General features: G+C 45.7%; 1 protein-coding gene across 4 annotated transcripts in view; it reads right to left on the bottom strand.

Moving 5' to 3' along the window:
* AAK1 (AP2 associated kinase 1) overlaps positions 1-18,434 on the bottom strand; it is a 166,609-nt gene extending 148,175 nt beyond the window's left edge. For all 4 annotated transcript variants that reach the window (XM_079940688.1, XM_079940689.1, XM_079940690.1 and 1 more), the window contains exons 1-2: positions 18,002-18,434; positions 17,320-17,706 (exon numbers count right to left, since the gene is read on the bottom strand). In XM_079940688.1, coding sequence (XP_079796814.1) covers positions 17,320-17,482 — 163 coding nt within the window. In that variant the 5' untranslated portion in view covers positions 17,483-17,706; positions 18,002-18,434. The remainder of the gene's footprint in view (positions 1-17,319; positions 17,707-18,001) is intronic.
* Between the last annotated feature and the right edge of the window lie 802 nt (positions 18,435-19,236).

Raw genomic sequence — 19,236 nt, 5'->3', positions numbered from 1 at the left:
GATCCCACATGCCGTGGAGCAACTAAGCCTGAGCACCACAACTACTGAGCCTGTGCTATAGAGCCCGTGAGCCACAACTACTGAGCCCGTGCGCCACAACTACTGAAGCCCGTGCGCCTAGAGCCCGTGCTCCACAAGAGAAGCCACCGCAATGAGAAGCCTGTGCACCGCAACTAAGAGTAGCCCCCGCTCGCCGTATCTAAAGAAAGCCCGTGCACAGCAACGAAGACCCAACGCAGCCAAAAATAAATAAATTTTTAAAATAAATAAATAATATATATATTTATGTATTTAAACATAAATAAACATGCTATGTAAATATATAGGTAAATATAAGTAAAAGGAAAGTTTCTTCCTTCTAGTAAGAGGAAACACAAAGCTGTCAAATACCGTAAATTATATAAATGTAACAATAACAATAACAACAATTTAGCTCCAAAATCTGGCCAAAGATGTGTCATCCAAATTGCCCTGGCCTGCTCGAGCCAGCCAACATCGCTTGCATCACCAGCCCGCTGATGCCAGATCTTCCTACACCTCAAGAACTTCAGGGCAGGAGGTCAGATTTTTCCTTGTTCTCCTAAGCGGATTCCAGAGCATTACTCCTTCCACCTTCCACCCTCATGTAAAGGTTCCTGTCCCTCTGAGCCTGAGCCACCTGGCTCGGGTGGCTTCCACCCTGCCTTGCCTTTGTCCCTCCACCCTCTGACTCATTTCCCAACACTCACTGAAGGCTCTGGCACATGGCTTCCTCTCCACAACTCCTGCCGTCCTCCTGGGAGGTTTCAAGATCCATGAGGATGATTTATTCCTATACTTCAGCCTCCAAATGCCTTCATTACAGTGACCTTTGGTCTTCTCAACCACCTACACACACGGCCACACCTTGGACCTTGTCAACACAAACCCTGAATGACAACTGTTCACTTTCTGACACACCTTCCAAGCCTCCAGCCTCTCAGGTCTTCACTCTGGGCTGAACTGTTCTTCAAATTTATGCATCACCTAGCTCTGACTCTTTTCCGTTTTCTCCCAATCAAACAACCCTCTCCTTAAACAGTCCTCTCTCCCCCATTCTGGCCCCACGGCTGACAACCTGGACCACTCCTTTGATTCCTCTGTACCCCTGGCCTCCCAAAACATCTAAACGCTGGATCAAGGCTAAGTCCACCTGTTCTGCTCCAAGTCCCAGGTTCCTGAGTTCTACCAGAGAAAAATCACACAGGCTTGCAAAACTGCATCACTATCAATTCATGGTGTTCATCCTGCCTGAGTCCTATACCTGTCCTTGGACAGCTCCCTCTCCCATTCCTCTCAGTGATTAACCTAAACCCTCAGGAGTCTCCTCAGCCCCATACTCACCACTACCCTCAGCAGACAACCTTGCTTCCTTATTCCAGAAAAACGAGGGCATCTTCCATGTCTACCTTCAAATTCCTATCTCCCCCACACCTCCAGCTCTCCCAATACAAGCTTAACTCTATCCATACTGATTCATTTTTCTCCTCCTATCTCAGAGGGTGAAATTTCCTTCTTCTTCTCCAAGGATCAGCATTGATCCCATTCATTCATTCATTTACCCATTTAAGCAACAAATATTTACTAAGTGGTCTAGGCCTGTGAACAAAACAGACAAGCTCAGGAAGCTTACATTCTAAAGAAGGGAGACAATACATAAACAAATAGGTTAATTATTGAGCATATGAGAAGCAGGGAGGAGACAAAGGGAGACTGTGGGAAGGAGAGCTTGCAATGTTTATCAGAATGGTCAGAGAAGGACTCTCTGAGAAGGTGACATTTAAGCAAAACAGGCGAGGGAGAGCAAGCTTTGGGGCTACCTAGAGAAGAGTACTGCAGACAGAGGGGAAAGCCCAAAAACCCCAAGGGGGAGGTGTGAACCTCCCCTGCTTTAAGGAACCCCAAGGAGGCCAGTGTGGAGAGAGTGCAATAACCAAAGAGGAACCTAGTAACACAGGACAGAAGAGAAGTCATTGTGAGCCAGAGCACAGTACTTTCTAGGCCCACACCAGAGTTTGCAGTTTAACTTTCAGGGAGATGGGGAGTCACTGGATGGTTCCCAACAGAGAAGTAACGGAAAATGAGTTGCATTTAAAAGGATCCCTCTGGCCACTGCATTGAGGGCAGACTGAGGAAGCTTGGACAGAAGTAGAGAGACCAGTGAAGAGATAGCCAGTGTAATCCAGGCCAACAACAGCTGGGCCCAGGGAGACAGCAGAGGAGGAAGTTAGAAGTGGCTGGATTTGGGATCTATTGTGAATGTAGAGCAAAGAGGATTTTCCCAATCGGATGACTGGAGGAAAGGTTTTTGGCCTGAGTAACTGAAAGAACGGAGCTGCAATTCAAAAAGACGAAGGGTCCATCTCCTCCAGTCTCCTCAGGAGCCTTACAACTGCCCTCACTCTTGTTTTAAATCTCTTTCTTTCTCTGTCTTCTTATCAGCTACCATACAATCTCTCCTTTTCTTTTCTATTCACATTCCTTAAAGAAATAGTCGAGTCTCGGTTCTCCCATGCACCAGCTCACGACTCTTCTAAAATTGCTCTTGCAGAAGCCAGGGCCATCCCATTGCCCAAACCAGAGGCCTTTTTCCAGTCTTTACCCTACTTGACCAGTCAGAGGCATCTGACCCTCTTTACTCCGACTTACTAACTCTGCAGAGCACCACGTGTGTGAGACACTGCAGTCTGCTGATTCTCCTCATACCTCTGGATAGTCTTCCCCTGTCTCCTTTAACGGCTTTCCTTACTAACTAGCCCTTAAATGTTGCTAAAACTCAACTCCATCCTCAGCCCATTGCTCTTCTTACTCTTGACTTCTCAAACTCGAGTACAAGCATCTCTTCATGGACAGCCCCAAACAAATCAATTTCGCAACATTCAACTTCCCTAGGTACTCTTTCCTAAAATGACTTGCCCGAGTTCCCCCAAGCCCTTATCTCACTTTCCCATAAATAAATAAGTAAATTTTGTAAAAGGCACACCCTTCACCCAATTCTCACTGCATCCCCCAGGGTGTAAAAAACACCAAAGCTCTGTGTATAAACCCATAGGGTTTCCTATATTTCTCTGACATATATATTTCTGCTAAGAATAAAGCACGGTGTTAGAAATGTGATATATTGGTGCATGTTGGGGTGTTCTGAATTCAGGTATATAATAGAGTGGAAGGAGGAAAGACAATTTTAACGGACCCTAAATGAGATGAGCTGAAGCCCCAGCAAGAAGTCTAGCTTAGCCCCCAGTCAACCTACAGAATCATGAGAAATAATAAACTGTTGTTGTTTTAAGCCACTGGGTTGTAGGGTAGTGTGTTCCACAGCAATAGGTAACCGAAACACACTACAAACTGATCAGGTTAAACTCATTATCCTCCCTCATTAAACCTGGGGCTTCCCTCTTTCAGTCTTTCCTCTCTTCCTGAATAATAAGCTCACTTAGTGTCACTTCTTTTTTTTTTTTTTAAATTTCTTGGCTGCGCCGTGTGGCATGAAGGATCTTAGTTCTCCAACCAGGGATCAAACCTGCGCCCCCTGCAGTGGAAGCGTGGGATCTGAACCACTGGACCACCAGGGAAGTCCCAGTTAGTGTCACTTCTATCTCACGTACCTGGGCTCTCAAACTGGAAACCTAGAATCATTCTTGATTCCATCTCTCTCCTTCAACCTCTAAATCCAGTCAAGCACCAAGTCTTATGATATGACCTCTTAATATTCATCTGTACTCTCCTTTGTTTCTATCACCACTCTGCCACTTGAGCCCTCACTGACTTTCACCTGGATCATGGCAACAGCCTCCTCAATGCGCTAGACTCTGCTACCTCATGTCATCCTCCACAAATCTAACTACACTGCGAATCTGATCATGCTATCCCCCTCTTAAAAGTCTGAATGGCTTCCTTATTGCTCGAAGATAAAGTTCAAACTCTCAAGATCTCTGTGATCTAGGCCCTATCTTTCTTCTCAGGCCTTTCCAAGTATGACTGCAGACAAAATCATAAAGAAAAAGATTTACATACTTGGTTGCACAAAAATTTTAAATATCTGCAAAAACCCCACCTTAACAGAAGGTAAATGACAAAATAGAAAAAAAAAAAAAACCTGATCTGTGTACACACACACCCACAAAGTATTCATATGTTAAATAGGTAAAGCACTTCTATAAATCATTAAGATGAATGCCCTAACAGAAATGAATAAAGAAACAAAAAATTCACCACAGAAGAAATATAAAGGAAGGAAAGGAAGAAGGAAAAATGAAAAGGAAGTTAGGAAGAGAGGAAAGAAAGGAAGAAAAGGAAAGAAGAAAAGAAAGAAAGAGAAGGAAAAAAAGAAAAGAAAGTTAGAAAGGAAGAAAGGAAGGAAGGAAAGAAAGAGAAAGAAAGAAAGAGGGAAAGGAAGAAAGAAAGAAAAGAGAAAAGGAGGAAGGAAGAAAGAGAGAAACGGAGGAAGGAAGAAAGAAAACATGTCCAACCTCATAAAAAGATAACACTTCTGGTGGAAGTATATATTGGTTTTATCTTTCTGGAGGCTATTTTATAATATGTACTGAAAGCTAAAATATGCATATCTTTTGATCCATCCATTTCACATTCAGAAATTTATTCTAAGGAAGTAATAGAACAAGTACCCAAAGGCTTTAAAAAATACTCGTTGCAGTTGTTTCGTAATAGCTATAAATAACCTAAATGACTAATAGGAGATTGGTTAAACAAATCACAAAACGTTCACACAATGGACTGAAACTGTTGATGCAGACGCTTAACACAAAAAGATAGTTAGGATATACTGCTATGTGAGAAAGCAAACTACAGACAAAGCATATTCTTATTCTTAAAAAATGCACAAGTCTGGAAGGTACACACCAAAATGTTAACAAAGGTAATTTATGCGATTATGGATGATATTTTCTCTTTTTGTCTGGCTTTATCTTCTAATTATTCTACTATACTATGGATTAATTTTTGTCATAAAATTTTTTTAAGACTTCTGGATTGCTTTCTTCCATATCTCCCAAAGATTATATATGGAGCTAGCATTCATTTCATTCTTTCCCATCTTCCAGGTCCAACCCCAAATACCATCTGAGGGTCTCCAGCAGGGCGCTTATTGAGATATAAACAGATACAGCATTGAACAGTGGATTATAATCCTGGAAACTTCTCTGTGGTTTCAAAGAAATCAAAACTGAATGACTAAAATAACATTATAACGGTGCCTAGAACATTGCCTTACACTGAACGTGTGGAGAAGGGACTGAGGAGACAGCAGGAGAAGGGATAGTAAGTGAAAAGGAAAATGGAAATGGGTTAAGGCACGGCACTGACACTCAACTTTACAGACAAAAGGCTTTAAACACATTTAATTAATAATAAATACCAAATGGTAATTCGTTATGTCTTCAGAACTCAACGTTTCTAGCAGAAGAGACATAAAAAACTGGTTTCTGTGCCAACAAGAGACATGAAGCCCATGCTCAGCAGTTCATGCACTTTAATCACGACAAGACCCTCAAATGCTCACTAAGAGCCTCTTTATTGTTAGACACGGGTCTAACAAGCTTAGTCATCTAGTTTCCAAGTCCACGGCAGATTAAAAGCAGCAAATTAGAGAGGCGCTAATTCAGGAAGACACTCGGGTAGCAGTAAGAAGCGATGGCTGACGATCTCAAAAGAAGGGAACCATAATGCACAACATGAAATTCAAAAAGCATAGCAACCCAGGGCCATTTTATTCAGGAGCAAACTCTCTCACCCATAGCAAGCAAAGACCCTAACAGATCTGTAACAAAACAGTTAACATTCTAATAGTGCATTTGAGAAATAAGAGAACGGTAAGATGTTAGAGTTGAAAAGCAACTTCACCGTCATCTCGTCCTCATTTTACAGACAAGAACCTGATGATGGACAGAGCTGGGAAGGCTTTTGTCCAGAGTACAGGGCCTGGTGGTCACCAGACAGATTCAGATCAGGAGTACTTTCCACCTATATTATGCTGCCTCTGTGGCATATAATTTAGAAGACAGGAAATAATGTATTTCAGAAAATGCCCAATCCAAAATTGTACATTTTTCAAAACAGACCCCCAAGGGTCAGGAAAGCATGTGTTCCTATGATGAGTCATCTTGAATGGGCTCTCCATATGACCAGGCCATTCTTCTACTCATTCTTTGTCATTCCTTCTCTCCATAAACCTAGGGAATTCCTCCACCTCCTTCCTTACTCTCTTGAACCCCCCAACTCAACTCCCACCCCACAGCATTCAATAGAAAACAGAAGACATGAGGCAAGAACTCCCTCAACTTGCCAAACCTTACCAATTTCTTCTCCTCTGTTCCCATTCTTACTCCTCTTCCTTCCAGGTCAGTGCATAAAGTGCCCTTTCTCCTGTCCAAGGTCATCTCTCCCACCTGAGTTGATGACTCCACCCATGACCTGCCATCACCTCCTCAGCCCCATTCCAACAGTAATCCCCCCGTACTTCATCTCCAACTTCCTCCCGACTGGCCACTTCTTTTCTGCTTAATGTACTCAAGACTCTTCCACCATTTAAAAATAATAATAAATTCCTCCCTGACTCAGCACCCACCTCACTTCCCATTCACTCATTTCACTGCCACCCGGACTCCACTCCATGGCTCCACTTCCAATGCTCTTCACAAAGCTCATGAACGAACTCCACATTTCCAAATCCAAGAAACACTCTTCCACCCTCATTGTGACCTTTCTGATTTCTTACACCTTGACACAGCCACACCCTCCTTCTTTTAAATCTACTTAGTATTCACTTTCCCCACTCACTCTCTCCTGATTCTCCAACCCCATCTTCAGCCATTCCTTCTGCCTCCTTCAGCCATTCCTTCTGCCTCCTTCATGTGCTCACTCATTCATTCAACTGGCTTTCACTGAGCTCTGCAGATGTGCTGGGCACTACACGGGCACTGGGGATAGAGCAATGAACAAGTCAGCCAAGGCTCCGCTTTCATGGACGTGAAATTCTAGTGGGGGGAGATAAACAATGAGCAAGAAGAATCAGTTGACACGTGCTACGTGGCAAAATAAAACATGGTGGGTTCCTTATACTGGATAGTCAAAAAAGGCCTCTCTGAGGTGAGATTTCAGTGAGATCTGAATGGCAAGAAACAGCCAGCCATGGAAAGATCAGGAAAAACATTCCAAGCAAAGGGACCAGCCATGCCTAAGACAATAAAGAGGAGACACTGTTAAATGCTCAGAAAAGGTAAAGAGGAATCACTGCTGTGACTGAAAAGCATGCTGGCTGAGGTTAAGGGAGATGCAAGTTCTGGTAGCAGTTTGCAGGTCAGAGTGAGGAGGCATCCAAAGGACTGGTCACTTTGACAGCTGTGGTGAGTACTGAGGCTAGATAGGACAAAGGTTAGGTGGGATTAAGGTAGGTGGGTGGGGAGGGGGAAGGGATCCCAGATGCGGGGAACACTATCAGGAGAGCATGGGAAAGAGCTAAATCCACGGTTCACAGGAGATGAGGGGGGCACAGGCCTGAATGAAACAGGAGACCTGTGTTAGAGCACAAGGATCTGAAGGTGGATACACGGCTGGGGGCAGGAGTTCCTCAGGCAGAGAGGGCCATCATACTAACAGTGACTTGACAGGCTGGGGCAATTATCCTAACACAGGTGGCTTTCAAGCAGGGAAAAATAAAATAAAATAAAATCTGAATTCTCTCTCCTCCTTATTCATCCTGGGGTTTGTAATAGATACTGTGAAAGATATAGATATCTATCTATAAATATTATCTATTCATCCATCTGCAAGACTCTAGTTCCACCAGGTTTTACATACAGCAAACCAAATACTGCCTGATAAAAACAGAATTCAGGCACCTAAATACTAAGAGCTCCTGTTTGCAGACTACTAACTACACGCTGGGCACTAAGTTAAGTGCTTTGCATAATTTCATCTGGCCTCACAACCACCCAGAGTATTCTCTGTATTTTGCCAATGATAAGCCAGTATCTTAGTAAGTTGCCCAACATCACAGGGACCAGGCCAGGATTCAAGCCAAGGGCTGCCCACCTCCAAGTCGCATGCTTTTAAACCACCACGTGTGATGCTAACCTTGAAAATCCTCTCCTAAGGAGAACATCATCGTGTTCCCTTTGACCTAGGGAGTCAGTACGGAACATCAGGTTTTCCCCAATCATTACTGAGTTACACCTTCCGGTCAAACCGAGATTTTCCCATAGCCAAAAAGCCAGACGGAATTATTTCTTCCAACACTGCCCACTCCCCCACCACCAAGATTCCCAGGCTTCTAAAAATAGTAAAGGACAAAGGTCTGAGGAACAGGGCTGGTCTATCCCCAGGGGAAATTAAACGAGTCTAACAAACCTGTAAGATAATCAGCACTTCCTGAACCAACAAAATTCACTGACCAGGGAAAATGATGAGTCGAGGGTACTAGTGGGAGACATGCCACCTCTGTGAAGCTGGAAGGGCCCAACTGATGAGGTCTGAGTCCTCTTCTCTCTTCCTGTCCCCGGGTAATGAAGTCTCCATTTTGTTCTCAAATTCACGCTCAGTACCAGAGGGACAATAATCTTTCTCTTACTCTAAAGGTCCCAGTACAATAGCTATAAGTCCTTAAAAACAGGCGCCAAGCAAAATTACATGGCATTATACTGCTTTCCCCAGGATTCAAGTCCTAGATGAAAGGCATCATTATTTAAGATCATTATAATTACAAATGATAATCCAACATCAATGCTTCACTTGGCCTTCTATTATAATAATATAGGGATGCCATAAACTCTTTCATCCAACAACCTCTTGGCTCTTCAGAAATCATAAATAACAAAGCTTCCTTACTCTCTTGAACCCCCCACTGTGTGGCTATGTCAAGGTGTAATTGGCATTGCCTTCCATTGTCTGCCAAGGTTCACTCAGAGCCCAAGGAGAAAACTGATCAGCTCAAGCTGATTCACTCACAGCACATCTCAAATGAAACTCCAAATTTTTACTCTTTTAACTTTGTTCCAACTTGGGGAACTCACCCTCTGCCAAGGTAGAAGTCTCACTCGTAAGAAGAACTCCTCCTTCTAACAACTGTCCATAACTCAATAGAAGAACTGAGATTGTTTATACATAATAGACTAAATGATAATAAAAATAACAGACTAATAATAATAAAGATAATAATGGAGGAAGAAAGTAAGCACAAAATCTTGCAGCCAGTATTGCCTTAACGTGCTGATACTCATTTTTCCTGATTCAAAATCACATAGAATGAAAAAGCTTTTTTGCTTTGGGTATAAACACAGAACATATGATTTATTTATGCAGGCAACACTGTTCCTTGAAAGAGACTAAAAATGTTGCAATACTTCAACTTTACTAAGAATATAACATGTGCAAAGGTGCTGAACTAGGTATGTTCCCTAAAACAAGGTTCCTCGAAGAAGGGGTTCCAGAGAAAAGACTCACAGTTGAGAACAATCCCACTCCAGGAAATCTTGCCTAACCATCTCAGTCCTCATTGCCCTCCTTCCCCTCAACCCCTCCACAATTTAGAGAGTACACCACACATGCCAGCATTTCAATAGCTATTGTCTTGTGGGGTGCACTTGCTTCCTGCGTGTTGGTCACGTCACGTCAACTGGGAGGGCAGAAGCCAAGCTTTCCATTACTTCTCTCTGCCATAGCACCTCAAACAGAGCTGGTAAAGAATATGCTAGATGCTCAGTAAACCTTGCTCCCCCTGGCTGGAGGGGCAAGCTGTCTCTTATGCTCTCTGCATTATACCTCCAGCCTCTCACTTCATGATCACAGCATCCCTACAGAGGTAGGAAGGACGTTTTCTACAGCGAGGAAGCAAAGGCTCACAATAGTTAAATGACTTCCCCAAAGCCGACAAGTAGCAGATGTGAAAGAACTTGAACCCAAGACCCTTAGCTGCAAGTGCTAGACTCTTCCTTACACAAAGGATGACCAACATCTTCTCTCATAACATTCTGACCTTTAATATCCCTCCCCAACTGAACCTCGCTCTGAGTAATTCAAGTCAGAAAATGCTTCCACCACATTTTGGGGTTGCTCAGATATGGGAATATGGGGAGAATTTTTTAAAGCGCATAATTCACATGCAGTCAGTGGAGAGTCCTGCTATAACTCCTCTCAGCCAGGACCCACACAGACTCGCCGTTCTATCCCCGTTGGTTTACCAGTTTACTCTGCAAGTAGCTGTTTTACACAGAAAATGACGTAGAGGTTTTTAACCATAATAGGTTAAGAAAGATTGCTGGCTTGCTGATTCTGAGAAAATAAATTTTAAAATTAAGTGATTTGCCTGAAGTCACACAGCAAATTAGACCCTTCTGAGCCACCTGACTCCTCTCTGTCCCCATACTGGCTGACACATCATGCTGTACCACATTGGCACTGCTGACATTTGGGTCTAGATGATTCTCTGTCGGGGGTGGGGAAATCGTGTACACTGTAGGACGTTTAGCAGGAGCCCTGGCCTAAACTCACTAGCTGCCAGTGTTACCCGATCCTGTGACGATCAAAAATGTCTCCAGATGTTGCTAAATGTCACCTCGGGATAATCGCCCCTGGTTGAGAACCACTGCTCTAGACCAGTGGTCTCCAAACAGAGGTACACAAAGCAATCCACTGGGTTTAGAAAGAAAATATGAGACTATTTTTATTAACTGTCATCTTAAAAAATAAGATTTTTATCTTTACTAATATTTAATATACGGTCCATCTCTAATGTTTCCATCAAGTCCAAATGTCAGTCACGTCTCAGACACATCTGATGGAATCCTGGGGGAAGAGCGGAGGCTCCGCAGCAAAGGCTGAGATGTACTGAGAGGTACTGCAGTCCATGTGCTTGGTGAAGTGCATTTACTGATTACATTTGTTTTAAATGGATTAGCTCTCATAAAACAAACAAGGGGATTAAAAAGATTCCTGCAAAGAAAGCTTGGATAAAGATAACACAAGCATACGTGAGCAACAAGAGAATGGCAGGGCCTGATTTCTATCCCGGTGTCCTCTTCAACAGTCACACTACAACGCAGAAACAATCACAGTCTAATAAGATATGACAAGAAGTTCACCGAAACCTTGCTGAGATTCAAGTGTGGATGTGCAACCACTCTCATAAATGATGAACTTCACTATAAGTACACACTACGCCTTCAGATTATTACCTAATGACAGCAGGCCATGAATATAATGTAAATAAACAAGGGAGAGCATGTCTGTAAACTGAGTGTTATTCTACCTAAAAAGTTTAAAAGACTATTGTTCTAAACCAACACTGCCCAAAGCACTTTCTCCGATGATGAAATTTTCTCCGTCTGTGTTGTCCAAAACTGTAGGCCTTAGCCACACGTGGCTATTAATCAACTGAAACGTGGCTACTGTGTCTGACGAATTAAATTTTTATCTTTTATCAGATAATTTAAATTTAAATACCCATATGTGGCTACTGGCTACTTTACTGGCCTGCACAGCACTGGACACTAGTAGATCACTACTGTCTCAAAACATACAGCTCTCAGCAAGCAGTGTACTTTCCTGCTTTTGTGTCTTGGGTTATTCTCTCTGCCTAGAATGTTCTCTTGACCCTGTCCATCTAATACTAAGTTCTTATTTCGAAGACACATTTCAAGTATCACTTTCTTTAGCTTTCCCTGACTACTCCTCACCCCACAAGATTAATGGCTCCCTCATGTCTGTCCCCTAGGCCTTGTACATCCCTCATCACAGCACGTAGAGCTATTTGCTTGTATGTCTGAAGTTCTATGATAGTGAGCTCCTCAAGGCAGAGCCGTGTCTTATTTAATCACTGCACGACATCCAGCACAGGCACGGTTACTGAACACGGCAAAGAATGAACGAACAAACCTGGGTCTTCCAATCACACTGCAGTGCTACCGCCACCACACCAAACACACCAAAAGATGGCTCCAGAAAAGTATGCTGAAGGCTACGCTCTGCTACTTCAAGTGCTGGATGCTGCTTCACTAGACAATTTCATTTCTATGATTATCATTGTTCGGCTCTTAAAGATGCAGATGGCACAGGGATTTCTTAACAGCTCAGAAAGCATCTATCCTTTGAAGAGGACAAGATGAAGGTGGACGGTGGGGTGAGTCCCCTTTCTGTCTCAAGTGTCAACTTTCAAATACTGCAAGGTAAAATGACTGCTCTGATGCAGTAGTATGTTTTCATGTGCTCTTTATTAATATTTACCAAGCTTTTCCTGTGTACTCTACATGCAGTTTTAGCTACCGAGGTACAAGTGTATGCCTTCCCCCATACCCTCCCTCTCAAAACCCATATGAAACTGTTTCTCTCTCTTCATGACCTCTCATTAAATGAGTGTGACTTTGTTAGAAAGACCAAAGGAAAGGCTTTGACCACGCAATGACTTATTCTAGATTTCATTGCTGAATTCGAGATTTGGCTATATTTAGCAAAGCTATAACCGTCATCATGCCCGAAGCCAGGAAGAAGACACCATTCACAAGCCACCCCCTGAAAATCTGCAGTTGCCACTAAAAAACCAGACTTCCCAGCAGGCAAAGACATCTGAAGTGGGAGGGGTCAAATTGGTTGTTTGCATCAAGGGAAGACCTCACATGCTTATAGCCAACCTCCCTGCCTGGCGCTGAAGCTCTCTGTGGCCTTATTTCCTTTTCTTTTCTCTCCAACATACCTTCTGCTTGGGCCAAACACCCTCATTATCTCCCCTGTCCACTCCTTCCTGTAACACTGGTCTTCTCACTCCCCCGGCTGCTTCTGCTTCAAGCTTCTTGCCTCTCCTCGAACCTTCGGGACCACTCCTTCCCCAGACACCAGCCACCTCCTCGCCCCCACTACTGGCAAAGGGCTGAGGCACAGAGGGAAGCAGTGCACAATGGACAGCTAGCCAATGGTTACTCAGAAGGCCCAGGGCCACTGGGGAAAGCAAGCAGCCAGCACAGCCAGGGAGCAAATGTAAAAGAACTTCCTTCTACCATGCCATGTCCTTCTTCCCTTGACTCTGGAAGGGAAACTTCTACTAACCAAAATGATAACACCAGACTAGCCAGTTTTCCCAGAACTCACCATACTGTCTCCCCTCTCCGCACTTTTGCATGTGCTATTCTTTCTGCTTAGAAAGGCTTGAGTAACCCTCATCCGGAATATATGCTGGGTAATTTCCATTCCTGTTCAAACGACACTTCATCTGGAAACCCTCAGCCCCAGGCCCTTTATCATCTCATAACATCTTTTTTCCACCTACTCCACACCCAGGACCATGCTAAGTGCTGCACACTTATCGTAGTGTTATTTGCTGGTCTATGAGCTTCTTAAGAGCCGGGCCCAAGTCCCATTCATCCCAGTAGCTCTGGAGCCTAATACAGCACCTGCCACAGAGAAGGCACCAACAAACGTTCACTAAACGAATACATGCATGCGTCATACTGATACCACCAATACATATTTATGCCATACATACACACACACACACACACACACACACACACGCACACACATTTGTTAGGTTTAGGTGATTTCACACATATTTTTTAAGCCTCACTACTTTGCACTGTAGGTAGGAGAAACTGTCAGTTTACTGACATGGAGACTTACTGAGTAGTTCTCATTAGCCCTAGACCTGAATTCCTTTAGTGTAGGTCAGAAAACTTTCCTGAAGGGCCCCCTGCTCCACCTTATACGGAATGTTCAGGACTGCTGTCTTGGACACAGCAGGTAGTCAACATTTACGTATTGTCTGGAGCTTAGAGGTAAGGCCTCATATAGCTAAGGAGATATGACAAAAGCGTAGCCTCTCAGTCCTCCTTTGAGCATTGCTCCACTTTCCCCATTGAGCTCATTCTGGAAGCTTAAACCAGATCTTCCCTTGACATCACACGCCTGTTACTTCACACATGATTTAGCATCTCATCATGGCATCTTCACTGAGGAAGCTAGAGAGAAAATATCCTCCCCTGCACCAGCCTACACAAAGCCAGACCCCTCGTGACTTAGAACCTTCACTTCCCCCAGACAGACAAACCCTCACTGGACTAGTTAGGGAAACTGGGTGACTGGGGCTGATGCCGCTGACGGAAAGATGGCAGCCCAGGCACTCTCCTGCCTTACACTCCAGCACCTCCTCCTTGGGGTTCCTGCGATTCCTCACTGTAAAGTACAGACCAAACCCACATGAAGGAAAAAGGGACGGTCAGTGAGACGAGGTGGTAACAGGGTCTGAGCTTGAAGCCCAGCACATCATCCCTCCCTGAACTGCCTGGCCACTGCCCTGGGCACTTTGATGCATGATTCTCGTCATCCTAAGACAACACTGGCTGGGACTGGTGGCTAGGTCGGCACCTGGGGACTCAAAGCGAAGAGGGTTCAGGAAGGAGCATGGCTACCCAAAACATCTGTTGACCCTTTAAGGAGCTGCTGATGCCTCTGCAAAGAACATTTGGCTGTGTCTACCCACACCGGGGGAAAGGAAAGCTGCAGACTGCTGCAGTCAAACTAGCCTTCACATTGCCCCCCATTCCTCCTGGCTGAGAAATAATGGCTACCAATTATTGAACATCTGAAAAATGTTAAATAATTTACATACATTGCCTCAGTTAATATTCAAGACCGTTCCGTAGGGCAGTGGTTCTGAAACTTTAGCTTGCAGCAGAATCTCTCCAGGAACTTGTTAAAGCCCCACAACCAAATTTATGGGGTGAGGCCTGAACCTGCATTTCTAACAAGCTCCCACGTGACGCTGACGCTCCGGACCGAGGCTCCACACTTTGAGAGTGCCAGAGGGAAACAGAGATTCAAGAGAGGTCTGAAATGTCTCACCCAAGGTTTCACAGCTAGTAAAGAACAGATCCAGAATTTGAATCTAGATCTACCTGATTCCACAGACAGCCCTGGTAACCGTGCTGCTGTAGGGGTGAATGTTTGCCTTGTTTTCATAAATTCACTGACAGCTCCTTAAACGCAGGCATCACACTTTAAACCCCCCTATATCCTTCCCAGAACCTTGCAGTGCCTTTGTACTTGGTGGGTTCTTCACAAGTACTTTGTATACTGGCTCCTACACAGCTACATACTTCTAAGAACCACATACTCATATTCAGTTATAGTCAAAGAACATAAAGAGGGCGACACTGCCAGACCTAGCTGAGCCTTTGTCCGTGCTGTCACCGTACCTGGATAATTCCTGCTCGTCCTTCAGTCAGTCACTTCCTGCCGCAAGCAGTTCTTGGCTCTCTAAAATTGGAGGCCACTGCACCCTAAGCTTATCTCCATGATAGCACATATTGCTCTGTTTTAAGTGGCTGTTTTCCATCTCTCAAAGTAGTTTGTAAATTCCAGTATCTAGTTTTAAATCATATTCCCCAGAGCCCAGCACAGTGCCTGGCACATCACAGACACTCCATAACTGTTTGTTGAATGAATAAATGAATGAATACACAGCTGCAAGCCCTCAGTTCCATTTAAAAATACCATCATGCATGATGTGCAGTTCTCAGGGATGAATTCTGGGGAAGAGAAGGGCAGCCTAGATAAAAAAGACCAATTTTGCCTTTTCTCCTCCCCGTCAACTCAGACTCCGAGAAAAGGCACTGCTTAGGGTCTAATGTCTCTAATGTCTCTAATGAGACAATAGCCTAGCTGAACAAAATGTTTCTGGGCTCTAAGTTCAGCAGAGGCTGTTGAGAGGGAAGGAAAGAGCTCTGGGCCCCCTCCTTCCTCTTGATTTCTCTCTCACACACACTCCTTCTCCATTTCTCCATCCCACTGCAGTCAAGGGCTTTGGCACAGGTATGAAACAGACAGACCAGACTCAAGGGTGTGGATCTGGCAGCGGGCACAGAAGCATCTCCCATCCTGCACCAAAGCCCACAAGGAAGGATCCAGAGGGACAGTGACTCAGGCCCCGGATTAAGTCCAGCTAGAGCAGTACTGAAAATGGAAAAGAGCAACAATTTCATAAGGACATCAACTGCCAGGTCTTTTTTAAACCAGTGTTTTTAAAAAGTCTTCAACCGTAACCCCAGAAAACTGGGCCCAGCTGAATCCCATGCTGACACAAGCTGAGAGCCAAACAGCTCCTCCTCCAAACCCACCATGAGCAACACTCACCGTGTCAGGCATGTCCCAAGCCCAGGTTGGGGCCCTTGCTCCAACCTTAGCTTGCAAGAAGGCTTCTTCTCCTGCTAATAAACTGTTCCCCCACCATGCTGCAGGAATAGAGGCCTCCCCTTCCCCCATCCCCTCTTGGCTGATAAAACAACCTACAGCAGGTTGGCCCCATCCAATTAGTTGGAATAGCTTCATGCCAAGGAAATTGCTGCTTTTATTAAAAATAAAAGCTCACTAGGCAGGCAATGGGCTGTGAAAATTATGAGTCTGGCATAATTATGAAGGTCGACGTTAAGGTTACCAAAAGAGACATGCAAAGATTACAGGACACCCTGGGGGATGAAGATATATATCTACATGTCTATAGATACACAGATGAACACGTGTGTAGGGAATTTACGCAGCAGATCTAAATAACATTAACATCCTCTCCAAAAGAGAAAAAGAAAAAATCGGAGGCCACTCTCAAGTAATTCTTTTGGCAAAACACAACCACACACACACACACACCAAAAACCGAAAAACAAGAACAGGAGAAAGAGGGGCCTACTGGACTGATTTCAAAATAACCACATTCATTTCATGTAATTTGTTATCTTAGCTGCATCCTGGGGACCTGATTACAGTTGGGTCAGGAAACAAACCTAGTCAAATCCAACAAGAGCCTTGGCTCTTAGAAAAACACACTCTGATTCTCTGAAAATCCTCTCTTCCTTCCAGTGCCTGCTCAAGGGAGTGGGAAAGTTGGGTAGAAGAAACCCCTCTTAAAGGTCCTCCATCCCCACCGCTCAGCCCTGACATCAGTATTTCAAGTTTTAGGTGGATGACAAGCCCCACACCCTACATCTGATGTAAAGCTTTACACTTTCACCCATACGTTTTCTCGTCTGATCCTCATAATTCGGTGAGGCAGGCAAGAAGTGGCTTGTCAAATTTTTTTTTAAAATAAAAGGCCACCGAGGTAAACAATTTGTGGCAAATTCCCCCCACCCCATAAAGCCCTGTCACTTTGAAATCTCAGTTTCAAATTTCTCAAGGACAATGATTCACAGGGCAAGGGGAGGGGGAAGGGAGGGTCAACTGGTCAAAACCCATTCATACATTTAACGTCTTGCTGCATCAGCACAAGATTTTAATTTACGGCGCACTGAAAGAGTCCCACCATACCTTCCGCCAACACCTCGTCCACAGTGACCTGCTGTCGCCCAATGCCAAAGACCCTTCCGATGTAGCCACTGCCCAGGCCCGAGGTGCTGCCCCCTCCTCCGCTGGAGCCAGAGCCCAGGCCAGAGCCGCCCTGCTCTCGCCGGGAGTCGAAAAACTTCTTCATCTTGCGAAAAGGAAGCAGTAGAGCAAAATACCGACGGTTTCTAGATTTTTTTTTTTTTTTTTAACAAGAGATCCAAGGATTTCTTCTCGGATTTCAGCTAGGAGAGGAGCCACCCGAATCCGGCCGAGGGGGTGGGGGCTGAGGGAGGATGCCTATAGGAATATGCGTGTCAATCGCGCGGCGGTCCCCTCCTCCTCAAGAGAGCGATTCGTGTAAGTTTAAACCTGTGATGACAGAGGAAGAGAGAGAGGATGAATCAGTAACACACTTAAAAATTCAACTGCTGAGTCCTAGGGGGAGCAAAAGCCACCATCCTGGGGAAACGCTTCATGCATTTTCTTAGAAAAACCCTGCGGCTGAAAACGCGTTCCCGGCCCCACAACCCGGGACCCTGTGCCCCGGGGTCTGAAAAACGAGGGATTCGGGCCGCCTCGGGCAGCGCTGACCCAACCCGGCACTGCTTCCCCTCCTCCCCGGTATCCCCGCCGCCCCGCGAGGCAGCATCCCAGCGGCACCCACTTGAGATGGCTTGGCGGCCGGCGCCCAGCTACCAGCGCCGCAACATTGTCACGGCCGCCGGGCCGGCCTGCGACAAGGAGAGGAGGCGGCGCTGCAGCGAGAGCCGGGGCCGCGTTCGGCGCCCGCCCGCCCGCCAGCTGATCCCCGGAGCGCCCGGCGGAGACTAACCCGCCGCCCCTCCCCCGCGCGCGCTCCCGCTCGGCTCCATCCACCCAACCAGGAAGTGAACCGCCACCGGAAGTGCCTCTCGGGGCGACCCGGCCAGGGGCCCAGGCCACCGGCGGCCGGCGCTCTGTCGCCACAGACGGGAAGGAGTTATCGGAGAGAAGGGGACTGGGGAAAGGGGATCTCAGTGCGGAGAGAGTTTTGGAAAAGAACGTTGAAATTGCCCGACCCGTAGGGCACTATGGGAAAGGTTGTTCGGCGCAGCCCAGCGACTGGACTGCAACTCCCAGGATGCCCCTGGAAGACCGAGCGAGGCGGCTGCGGTGGCCTCCTCGGCCACGGAGGTGGTTACTGGAGTGGTGCATTTGTGGGGATTCAGTTATTTAAACACATCCGGTAAAGAAACTGCCAGGGACCAGGGTTTCCACCCTGCTGCATGTCCCACCCTTCTGGAGCCATCTTATTTGCGACTTGACCTCCCTGCCCAAGGGATTCTGGGGATTGTGGTTTCCGAACGGATCGAGACTGACACCTGAAGGACGCGGCTTAGCCGCTTAGCTCTAGCTGGTCCTGCGGGGCTTACCGACGTCACCTGGGCAGAGGTGGAAGACCGGAGGTGATCGGGAAATTTTTGCTGGCAGTTGGTGCCAGGCCACACCCAAAAGCCAACCCTAACATAAACCCAGAGCCCTTCCTCCTCCAACTTCAAAAGCTGCTTTTGCTCCCAGACGTTATTGAGAACCGGCTCACGGGTCAGCTCTGAGCTAGGCGCTGTGAGAACGCTTAATAAGACCGTATCTTTTCAGGAAGTCTACAGGCGAGACTCAAACTGAGAAACTTAAAGGGTGTGTGTGCGGGGCAAATCGTAGGGTACCAGGAGACCCAAACCCCAAACTTTGGGGCTCGTCTGTCGGTGACCTTTTCCACCTTTTCTGATGCTGTGGCTGTGCTGACCTTTGTTAAGCCACTCCCACACAAGAACTCTAGGCTGACCTTCTGCTATTTGTTTTCACTTCAAGATTCCCCTTTTGATGCTTATTTTATCCTGATACCGCCCGAGTGCCGAGAGT

Source organism: Stenella coeruleoalba (genome assembly GCF_951394435.1).
Source record: "Stenella coeruleoalba genome assembly, chromosome: 13".
Classification (NCBI taxonomy): domain Eukaryota; kingdom Metazoa; phylum Chordata; class Mammalia; order Artiodactyla; family Delphinidae; genus Stenella; species Stenella coeruleoalba.
Note: the sequence above shows the minus strand (reverse complement) of the source record. Positions and strands in the feature narration are given on the sequence as shown.